The sequence below is a fragment of the Crassostrea angulata genome, chromosome 3, assembly GCF_025612915.1.
Source record: "Crassostrea angulata isolate pt1a10 chromosome 3, ASM2561291v2, whole genome shotgun sequence".
Lineage (NCBI taxonomy): Eukaryota > Metazoa > Mollusca > Bivalvia > Ostreida > Ostreidae > Magallana > Magallana angulata.
Genome location: NC_069113.1, coordinates 24,942,979 through 24,955,584, shown reverse-complemented (window position 1 = coordinate 24,955,584; position 12,606 = coordinate 24,942,979). Strand labels below are relative to the sequence as shown.

Genomic DNA, 12,606 nt, shown 5'->3' with positions numbered 1-12,606 from the left:
AATTGACTGAAGAATTTAATGGTACTTATTTATTCAATAGAATCTGCGAGAAAATAAAGTTAATCCAAAACTAGCGCAAATTTGTGTGCAACGTAAATTGCAGGATTTTACTATGGGAGGCACTGCTGCTCCCAGGTCGTTCATCTAAATTTTTTCAGACCGGTTGCGACAAACCTGCAGTTAGCTATCAACTTAATGAATTAGAAATCGAATCTCAGAATATGTGACTTTTTTTCAAAATGCGTTTAGTGTTTCGATATTCAAAAAAAATAATGACGTACCTTCATAACGCACTATGATTTTTTTTCAAAGTTGTTCGTTAACTTAATCCGACGTTCAACCTACTTTGATTTTTTTTTTCAAATTCAGAGTAACATTTGTAATTCTGAGAAAATCATACAATTTAATATGAAGAAATTAACAAGCATTAATTTTTTTAATTCAATGAAACAATTTACAAAAGCATCATATACCTTGAGCAAAGCTCGTTGCAAAGCAACGAGTAGGTCTTCTATTGCAGCAGCTTGGCAAAAAAGAACGACTTGCTAATGACGATTTTTTAATGTAAATAAATGTATTAGTTGTGTATGATTTTAATAAACAGAAATACTTGTTAATTGACTCAGTCAATTTATAATTTAATTGTTCATGATTAAAAAAGAGTTTTTAATCGAACGTTGATCTTAAATAAGCAAACCAACCACCAAAACATCCATGTTCTGTTTCAACAGTTTAATCCATAAACATGAATAAGGATTTGCAGCCCTCCCCCTTCCATTACCGCATCTTATCTTTTGGAAACCCCATCTCAATTACAATAGAGGGTGTGCCCGACTGTTAAGGTATGTGTTTCTGTCTTTTCAAAGAAGTAAAATCTTAAAGTAGCGAATCTAAGGAGGGGGTTAAGAGACGAGAAAGAAAGAAAGAAAAAAAGAAAAAAGAGAAAGAAAGAAAGAAAAACCGTTTGAGGTGGGGACGGGGAGGAAGAGGTTTTATCTTTCCAGATACAAGTAATGTAACAAAACATTCTGTCAATCAGATATGTGAAACATTAAATAAAAACCCACATCCTCATTTAAGCCACTGGCCCAAATAAATTGTCTATTATAATAAGTCGGAAAATGTTTTGGCAGTTTTTGTACTTATCAGTAAAATGATTTCGTGGATTTTGTTGTTAATTTGTCAATGATGCACGAAATAAATGTTTATTGAAGTGCAATTTCCAATTTTTGCAAGTGATTTGATATGATCATTGGTTGATAATTAATAGATCCTTAGAACTGCGCTTTTTACTAATTCTACAAAATTTGAACGCACATTACTATTCGCAACAATATAGGGGTTTTATGTAAATGTATTTTGGATCGTGGACTTTGATTTCAAGAAGCCCCTCATTTTTTCTTGATATTTTATGCTAGAAGTTTATTCTGAGGATTATAGAGTTGGTATCTCAATGTTCAAACTTCTATTTAACCCTTTCGATAGAAAAGAAATATTATAATAATAACTTTATTCTTCGAAAGGGTAATCTAAATATTTTGCGGTGGTATATTAGAATCAATTTCCGACTCCTCGTTTTTAAAAAAACTATTTTTTTAAAAAGAATTTTGACCAAGAAAACTGATTAATGCAATTATTCAATAAATAATTCTTCAAATAATGCAAATTAATCAAACACATTATATTAATGGGAACACAAATATTGAGGCTAATTCAATGTTTCGCATTTCTCTTTAACATTTCAAAAATTTAGGAGCTTCCGAAGGTTTTGACCCCTCCCATACCAGGACTTCGTCCTGAACATCTCCAGGCGGCCCTCAATTCTCATGCCTCCAAAAAACGCCCATGCATACATGCTCTTTCTTCAACTAATATTGTCCTCAAACACATAAACACATAAACACAATAAACCAATCCAATTTATAAAATCAGAAAAGTTACTGAAAATAAAAAATGCTTTTGTAATAATTGGTGCTTATACAATGTCTAGAAACTTGCCGACGTGGCATTTGCCTCATAATGTGCCTTTTATGCAAAATCAGTAGATAGTACATTGTAACCAAATATCGAGCTCAATACTTTCCTGGCAGGACAATAAACATTAAAAATCTATATCTTTGTATTGGGCTGGTGTTCACCATTGAATTTACAGAATAAAGGTAACTTTTATAAGACGACAAACACATGCGTTTTCACTGTCATTCAAAATTGACGCAAATTTCAACTTGTATAGCTTTAAACGTAATAAGGTGATGGAACATCGGAAGCCACCAGAATTCAAGGAAGATGATGCAAAAATGTCTTCATTGTAAGATTATATTTCAATTACTATTTGCTCTAAATCTTTCTATATATATTTGAACTTATGTAAATCATGTACCATATAGTTCGGATAAAGCATATCAACAAATAGCAGCCAACATGAAGTATTGCAAAACCCTTAGTAAACATGCATACACCAGTTCGTTTTGTTTCCTGCACATAAGAGCTGATCACAAAGAATTGATTAATGATCGTCATATGACGGGGCATTCAATGACAACGTTAACGTCACGCACGCCTGTGTCGTCTGCTAGAATCTTTAAAATTGTCTTTCAGTCTTCTATTTGTGGACATTCACATCATCTATTCTTCTTATGATCATCAGGCCGTCACGTATTGGCACCAAAATCTAGCGAACAAAAACATATGCATGCGATCATGAAAATAGCATTAGGCCTACCTTCTTTAAAAGCATAGATTGTAAAAACAGAGGTAAGAGCATTATCAGGATTTGCTGTTCCTTTACTTCCGGGCGAGCTGATTCACTTGAACAATTTTTTAAACCGGGTTTTCCAAAGGAAAAATGCGGTAATATAAATCACCGTAAACAACCCCTAACACGGGGAGTCGACAAAAAGTAGGGGAGTCGATCCAACGCATGGGGGAGTCGATTTTCTTCGCTTCGGAGACGGAAGGAATTTAGGTCACGCCTTTTGTAGGTATTTATAAGAATTTCTTTCCAAAAAACATATCCCTGACGGAAGACAGCGATAGTCAAACTTTGTGTCGGTCATTGGTCCGAGTTCTCTATGCATCTAGTAGTCTAAAACACTTCGTAACTATTTGACAGATTTCAAATTCACGGTGATCGGGTGGTCAAAATATGCATGATTTGTAAAATATACGACTTGCTTTGGGTTACAGACAGTTGAAACAGTGGAGCAAATGATTAAACTTATAAGTGCAATGAACAAATCTTAACAAATCATAGGAAAAAATGAATAATCAGGACATTTTCTGTTCAGATGTAATGGTAACGTAGGGGGAGTCGATTTTCGGAAAACTTGTTTACGGTGTAAATGGTGAAAATGGTGGGTAGGAAATATATACAATGAAATGCTTCCTTTGATGATTTATGCGGGTTATGAAGGTAGCGATCATTGTTAAAAATAAAAATATACTCCAAGAAAAAAACATATTTCCCCAGGGCATCGCCCGAGGGAAATTTGTTTTTCTGGGGGAATAAATCTTCATATTCCCTGAACATTAAAAATTGTTTGATTGTTTGATTTCCTCTGTTACTGTCTCACTTTTCTTTCATAATTTCGAATCATACAATGTAGATAGCTAAGTTGGTTTTTGTGATATATAGAGATTAATGATGATTAAATATTTTTGATTCAATCATACTTGTCTACATCATATGCTCATATCGGCTTTTTCATTCCGTCGCGTGACTTTCTAGACCAATCATAATAGAATAATCATATTGAGACATAATAATAAATAATGCCGCATCCCTGTTTCTTCTTGGGCGGCATGTTCTCTCGCTTTCAACTATGTCTACTGAAGAGCGTCGGAAATGGGCGGTATATATACCCCTCTGACTCGCACGAGCATTCGTACCATAGAACGCAAGATCGCACGTCCAATCGCATTGGCGCACGTTCAATCGTCCGATCATCTGGTTTCTCGCGCGATCCTATCGCATTATCTTTCAACAGCCGCTTTCATTGTACAACAGTCGCATATAGACGCAAGGTATATCGCAAGATTTAATGCGCTTAGATTGTGCGAATTTCGTACGAATACTTTTTCAAATGCAACAGTTTACGATTCATAATTATCTAATTTCATCGGTCGCACGAATATTCAGTTGCTTCTGCTCGTGCACCGATTGTGAAAGGGGCTTTATATAAATTCTGCAATGTCGCCACCTTCATATTCCGTATAAATCACTAAAGAAAGCATTTTATTGTTAAAATAAATAACAATGCAAAAGAAATTCAAGGTTATAACTTTGCCCATGCGACTGCATTTAAAAAAAATAATAAAAGCAGTCATGCGCACTCGAACTGTACTTTGTCTCATATGATTTCATTTAAAAAATTAACACGTCTTCGACTCTTCGTTGTAAAGTATAAAATTGTAATGATAGATTTGGAGCAGTATGATAAAATAGAACCTTGTGAACATTTCCATCCTCTCTGACAATGTCGTTGAAACTGGTAATCCCTTCTCCTGCCTTGCCCATGTACCCTTCCTTAGTGTAAGGATCTCCAAAAAATAGGGCGTTGTCCACCAGTATCATCCCTTTGGGTGCTAGAAGCCCTAGTTCCCATATCATCTGCAAAACGAACGGTCAGTTCTACTAGGTGCGGATCTAGAATTTAGCAATGGAGTGGGCGAGTTTTTCGATAATGGTACATTTATTTATTCACCAAATGTTCATTATTATATAAATAGTGCCTGTTTGCGAGGGTAACAGTTGAAATTGACACGAGACCGAGAAAACCATTGTCAACCGACGCGAAGCGGAGGTTGACAATGGTTTTCGAAGGGTGTCAATTTCAACTGTTATCCTACCAAACAGGCACTATTTATTTTATTATACTGATTGTCTTAATTTTAAAGAAAACTTTACTGCTTTTACATAGGAATAACGTAAATTCTACGGCAAACCGTACACGCATAATTTTCGCGCATGTAACAATTTGTAATGTTACCCGTTGCTAAGTGCGTTGCTAACGCTGAGGGTAATAGAACGGATTATGGACTGCGTCTAAACCAATCAGATTTCAATGTTTAACATGAAAGTATAACAAATTATATTAGCTACATGTCAAACATGTTTCCCCTCGAGTAAACAGTTTTGACGGAAACAGTGCATTGAAGAGAGTATAATTACGGAATTGCTAAAGGAATTGCCAATATAACAAACAATTACGAATTGTTAGATTTGTGTTTTCCTTGGAAATGTGTCTCTTTGCAGCAAAATATAATAATTTCAGACAGGTGTTAAATGTTTTAAGAAATAAAGATAATAATTTTTCTATTGATCGACGTATCAAAGAAAAAATTGACCGGAAAACTTCATTATTAGTTTTCCGGTCAATTTTTTCTTCGTTTTGTCGATCAATAGAAAATTAATTATCTTCATTTCTTATCATTTAATAAAACATTTTCAAATAAAAAAAAATGTGAAGTGTCATTGATAAAAAATGTAAATAATGTAAATGAAGCGGCGCGTATACGAATAAAATTCAATACAAAACAACAACAGCAACAATATTCAAAATGGATGCGCCTTCAGCTGATGCAGAGCTATTGAGCTGAATTTAACGGATTAAACACAAATAGTGAGTTAGAATCTGAACCAGGTGAATTGAAAACGAAAGGAAAATACATGCGATAGCTTGTGATATTATTCTCTGTGCAGAAAAACTTTTAATAAAACTAGTTTTCATATGAGATCGCTGGAATATGTAACTCGACATAACCATCCACGGAGAGGCGAACGTGGACGAAACAGTTGATATGTCGACAAAGAATAGTATGTATAAGCGACTTTTGTATACGGTGTGGTAACCAGATAGACAGTGATGTACTTAAATGGTATATCTGCGCCGAAGGAGTTGATGCATTACTCATAGCTTTTTTACGATGTTTATTCTGATTACCAATCATCTATGTGTGTTAATTTAAAAATTATCGTTACCAAATTTGAACAGCAGTGTTACCGTGAAAGTGTATAGGCCTATATGTTCGTAATAATATTCCTGGAAAAGGAACAGCCAGCCTCGCAGTAATGTTGATTGATCTCAGGCAGATGAATTCGTGAGAAGACGCTTAATTTTCTTTTTCCTGAATCAAATAATGTTTTTTTTTTATTTTTGAAGGTTCAACTTTCATGTTTATAAAGTTGTATTTTGTTTGCTGACAATAAAACAGCTAGGCACAACTTAAAGAGACAATACAGCTGAAAACACATGTGTGAATAACTTCAGATTTACCTATTGTATAGTTAGGAAATAAGAAATAACGTTTATTGTAATAGTTGAAATACATGAAAATCCCTTTCACATACTTAATTAACGTAATTATGAGCTTCCGGAAATTCAAGGGTCGTACAAACCGGAATTATCTTATATCGTTTATTTGTACCACGTGGACTTTGATTGACAGTAATTGACACGTGCTGAAAACTACAAGATCTTTGTCCCACTACGGTCATCATGGAAAACGAGGTTAAAGCGATTCTCTAAATGAAACACATCCTTTCTTACTCGATAATTTATAAATGGTTTACCAATTCAGGTTCATTTTAAAATGAATAGACATATATATGTCAAATAACCCCTCAAGGGGCCTCATTTATAAAAATAAATTTAGGTTGTAGCAACTCCTATGATAAACACGAAAAATACATGCTTACAAAATAATAATTGTGGTTATTTTAAAATTACATAGGAGAAGTAGAAAAGACATATTTTTATCATCAAACCTGTCCAGGAGATTCTTCGCGAGCCCTGCATGTGTTTTGTTTACAGTAAGTGTGCATGCGTAATAGTATAGAAGGCTGAACCCCGAACACGTTGCGATGTATTTATGTGATAGGTTATGTATACGTAATTATTAATTTTAATGAAATAATTAGATTTATTGCATGGAGAACTTTGTAATTTTCTGAAAGTTTATACATTCATGAGTAGTACAAAAATACCGAACCCGATCGGAAAATTTTTTCAAGTCGGTTTTTTTATAAGATGCGCCGTACTGTCTCTTTAACATTTTGTTGACAGTGTTTATTTTGGAAATTCCCGTTCTATAAATAGTGTTAGATCAAAGAAATTTTTCGACCAATCAGAAGCACCAATATCTCATCAAACAAATAAATATTAAATGATAAAAGCATCATCGTTGTTCTTAAAAAAATATTGAAGCTGAAAATCATCTTTGTAGACATTTGTTGTTTATTTTTAATAAGATGAAAATAATGAGTGGGCCTTAGTACAATAGAGCGACATGCCTGCCAATACATTGATTTGAATTATGGCTTTTGAACATATCATGTGACAACATTTTTCAGTTAAGATTATTCATCAGACAAGTGAGTAAGGTCATGAAACGTCATGCGAAATTAATTCACGCTTAGTAAACGACAATCGTTTATAATGGAGAAGACAAATTAATTTTTTTAAAGTTTTGAGGCTAAAATGAAGGGAACTGAAAATTTTAGTTATATATATTTCATATTAGAGGTAAATATGTCAAAGATTAAGTATATGCAAAAATAAGTGTAAAATTCGGTTATTAATTTTTTGTTCATCTACTGAGGGGCCATATGGCACAATATAATTTGAACGCCCATATAAAGCCAGTGTTGCTCAGGTGAGCAATGTGGCCCATGGGCCTCAATTTGTTAAGATTCATTATCTCAAAAAAAGTATTGTTGGGAAGAGCAGGGTTCAGAATATAAACTTGATTATACATATCAAACCTGGTAAAAAATTATATATGAATTCTGTGGATTGTTAGACTAAGACTTTCACTGTTTTGCATTTGTGTGTACTCGCGCTTATATACAATAACACAAAAGTTTCATGACTCGCATGTAAACAAAAAAAAAGGTACCTATAAGACTAACGTGACTAAACACATGAATGCATTTGTATGCGGACCTCGTCTAAGACTTGCATGCAACGACAACTTGCACTCTGCGCCATAAAGTAACATGAGGCCTATTCAAAGCAAAATGAATGGTTTCTTGATGAATTTTGAGTCGTCGAAGGATTAAATTGCTGTTCATGAATTACCTTTACAGCCAGTAAAAAAAGATTAAAAGTGATCTTCACCTTGTAATAAACACTGTAGTTTTCTTTGTCTGCATCTATGAAAATCAGATCGAACTGCATCTTCTTGTCGGCGAGCGCTCTCATTGACTCCCTGGCATCACCTTGAATATCATGCAAATGCATTAAATGCTCACAAAAATCAAGAATAATATGGCCCAATTCTCCCCAATAAAAATATGACACATTGATTGGTTTAAAGGTGATAAACAATTAGAAAAACAACGCTATCCATATATAGGTACATTATGATAAATAGTGTACACATGCCAAATACAAATAGTACCTAACATGATATCAACTTTTTTCCCACATTCTGTTTTATCCAAAAGTGACCTTGCAAGATCAGCAATATAAGGGTCAAGTTCACAAGACACCACTTTCCCGTCTTCCGGTATGCTTTCCGCAAGCGCCAAAGCCGTACATCCGGTGAACAGACCTAGTTCCAGGACACGCCTAGCGTTACCCAAGCTTGATAAGGATCGCAGAAACTGTGCTAGAAAAAAAATGCGATGTCAGATACCATATATGCGTAAACAAGCGTATTAGTGGATATATATAAAGGGAATTGGCAAGGTTTGGAAATAATGGAACGTTTTAAATAACCTTCTATCTTAGGTTTAGCTTTGCAAATTCTGGAAATTCTACCCAATTTTCATATTTCAATCACACATTTTATCTGACTGGATATTTTAATTAAATATCTTCTTTTTTTTAAATTAAAACAAAGCATTCACCGCATTTAAGTTTTTTTTCCCACAAAATCTACCGTTCATTGACACAGTGTATCGTTTAACTTCTGTTAGAAACTTCAGCAAAGAATTGTTCCTGTTGAATTAATTATAATTGTGATAGTATTAAAATAAAATCTTTTATAAATATTCATTCCTTTATCTTGTTCATTGATAGTTTTGTTAGAATATTAAATACAAACATATATTGAATAACCTTTAGTTCTTTTGAAATTCTAACATAATTTGCCTGCGTAAAGTTGTATCCTGTCATTTCCTTAGATCCTTGACACTTTTTCAGCCAACAGTAGACTTTCTGTAAAATTATCTAATTTTACCTCGTTTTACCTATGTAAGTCCGAGCAATTATAAACTGTACTCATGTTTTAGGTGATTTATTCAATTTATCTGAACAACAGCATTTGCCTCTCAAGGTCATTGCCCTATTTATCACCACACTCTAATCTGCTTTTCTACCGTTTAAATACATGTTTCAGTAGCAGAAAAAGACTCCAAAGTCAAAGGTTATATGAAGGATACGAAATATGAGCAAATCGTACTATGATTGAAACACTAAGAGTTGAACAGTCAATTGAATAATTTTTAAAGAATCTTAAAGGTAAATATTAAAGAGTTTTTAACAGCCAATTTGGTAGAAAGACATTACATTGTTGATATGAATTTCCATAATTGGTGTGCGTGTCTACATCATAAAAGTGAATGTGAGTTTCACACAGGAAACATGACGACTTCTCAGCAATATCATTTTCCAAATCGTACCTTCTAAATTTCCTGACATCATCAGGGTAGTTGGGACATAACTAAGCTTTCCTTGTTCAAATGCATCTTTCCATTGGTGATGTAGCGTAGCTTCCATGAGTCTCAAAAGATCCTCGCTAGGTTTTGTTGATTGGTCTTCACAGTAGTCCGCTCGGACCTTTGTATTTATCAGCCATATTAAGTGGCAATCAAAATGAGATTACATATAGTTTTTTTTTTAAACAATTCATTTTATTTTAATTTTGGGGGATTTTTACAATTCTTAAAAGATTACTTTTGCTTCGCGTCGGGTAATATTTCATATCTCGGGGGCTGACATATTCAAATGAATGTTGCCCTCAACCCCAGTCAGCGTACTACATGTAGTATATCAATTTAGTTACGAATTAGGAAAATTCTATGGAGTTTCTGCATGTGAATTTTATTTGCCTCGCTTTTTCTGGACTTTAAAGACTCTGTGTTTTTTTTTTAATGTCAAGGACCAGTACTTTTTGTATAGAAAGGAGTTCCTCCACAATGATTCTGTGAAAATGTTACTATCTGTAACCATGTCGTGTTATATATGAATTTTACTAGCATTCTAGTTCAAGGCATATCTATGTCATGTTGTAAATTTTGAATTTACTGGGTGGGTGTAAATTCAAAATTTACAACATGACATCTAACTATAAATGACCCCCACCACCCAAAACAAAATCACCAACCGACGTTTCTGTATTATATGTGAACCAGCATGAAGCACAGATGCTATCTATAATGGATTTAGATGATTTTATACGTTACAATAAAAATTTTATTTAAATTCAAAAAAGCAATATTTTTTTAAAATTATTTTCTGTTATGCTAATCAGTGTTTAGACATCGATTATTAAAAAAAAGTTATTTGACATGAATTAGATTAGATTAGATATGAATCGGTGGGCAACTATCAAATAAGCAAAATAGAACCGTATCATATCATACAATGTATACATGCATTTAACCGCCAAGAATTAACTATACATGATTAACAATCATTTATGACACATTTATCTGATCTAATTTTTTTAAAATTTCATACATGTACAAAATTATACATGCATATGGAATTTCTCAAATAAACTATTAGAAAGAGGGGAAATACTGTAACATAACACCTAGTTAAGATTATTAAATTAAATCTTGCAAAGATAACGTCTAAATTCTGACAATATGCACACAAGACAAATTAAGAAATGAAACACACAGTAAAATGATATCAATTAACACCGTAAATATGTTTCAGTTAAGGCTATATGTTTTTTATGATATGACATTCACTTCTTTTTTTTAGATCTCGTGTCTGCAAAGATCAAAACAGACACTTCAACCAAAAATTATTTCCATATATTTTAATAAAATCAACGTTCGAACTCGCTCGCAAAAACTAAATAAATCGAGTGGTTTCTTTTCATATCGCTTTCCCTCTTTTTCCTATCCCTTTCATTTTCATCCATGAAAGAAGCTACTGTTAATATTGATGAAATAAAAAAAATCGCACCACTCACCTTAAGCAAATCAATAATGGCGTCTATCTCAGCTCTGATTTTTGGTGACACATTCTCTTCTGTTGCCATCTCCTTAAGCTTATGTAGCCGTCTGTAAGCTGGCTCCAGAATCATGTAATTCTGTCTACGCGCCATTCCGATTCATAAAATACGCAACATGGACTGAACTCGTTCTATGAGACAAGTTTTCGAGTACTGAGTTTTATATGTGTGTGTTCCCCTTTAAACCTGTCGTATCGATTATTTTTGTCTGCAACAGCAAGCGTTGTTGCTACTCAATCTTGTTTCTTTTTTTTTTCTTTTTTTTTTGGGGGGGGGGGGGTGATTTTAATCAACTCTCCTATGCAGTTACTCTGGCAAACCGGAAGTGAAACAGTGTTTGAACCTAAGCACAACTCTTCACCGCTAACAAGACTTAATACTTTTAAGTACTATAAAATAATCGATAATATCGATATAATGTAATCAGAAGCATTGTTTTTCAAGGAAACTTATTTATAAATACCTTGAAAATTGTCAGATTTTAAATGGTACAAACAATTTAGATATGTTTGGTAGTTGTATGTATTCCTATGCTCAAGCTCAAGATTGCTTGGATACAATTTTTCCGAAACTTTTCGAATGCTGATACATAATGCATCGTTTAGTTTGTAGTTCATTAAAAAACTTAGAAGAAAATGTGCGTAATTACTCAAATATACATATAGCTATAAGAAATTACTTGCCATGCAAAATTTCATATCTTTGATTTTAAAACGAGCAATATACAAAATCAACTCCTGTCAGTACTTTGATTTTCTTTTTCTTTTTTACTTTTTTGGCCTATATAATGCTCTGATGCAAAAGAAGGTTGGATTTTTTAAAATTATATTTTATACAATTTTACATGTTTTGGTTTCTTCAAATATAATTGTGTTTTTGATTTTAACGTAAAAGTGTTACATTTAGCGTTAAAAATATCCACATAATTATCTTCGTGAAAATTGCTATCTCAACACTAAGTTTAAAACTATTTCAAATTGAATACTAAAGATTTTTTATGTATGTCAGAATTGGATACTAAAAGGTCGTTTCTGTGAATTGCAAACCTAACAGTTATGCTTATTTAATCCAAACCCTCCTATTCTTTGACAAAATGACGCGTACAAAACAAGATAAACTGATTCAATGTGTTCATAGATGATATCATCGACCAAAAAAATTCAACAATTGATTAAAACTACTACCAATACCACACATATGTAAACAATAACAAGACCGAAGTTTTGTTTACAGAACAAAGAATTTTGAACTTTGGATCTTGTTTGTAACCCGATACAGTAAAACGTTTAGTACGAATTCTGATAAAACGATTTACGGATATAGCGAACTGATTTTTAGTCCTGTAAAGATTAATATTAACGAAATTTAACACTTTTATAACGAATTACTTTACAGTTTGAAAAAAGTTTTATT

General features: G+C 33.1%; 1 protein-coding gene across 1 annotated transcript; it reads right to left on the bottom strand.

Annotated features, from left to right (window-relative positions):
• Window positions 1-2,557: 2,557 nt before the first annotated feature.
• On the bottom strand, window positions 2,558-11,368 carry LOC128178197 (O-methyltransferase MdmC-like). Its single transcript, XM_052845247.1, has 6 exons — window positions 11,152-11,368; window positions 9,626-9,782; window positions 8,401-8,610; window positions 8,118-8,218; window positions 4,448-4,609; window positions 2,558-2,671 (listed from the first exon to the last, which is right to left on the bottom strand). Exons 1-6 carry the CDS (start codon window positions 11,284-11,286, stop codon window positions 2,603-2,605), a joined length of 834 nt encoding a protein of 277 aa, XP_052701207.1. The 5' UTR covers window positions 11,287-11,368; the 3' UTR covers window positions 2,558-2,602.
• Between the last annotated feature and the right edge of the window lie 1,238 nt (window positions 11,369-12,606).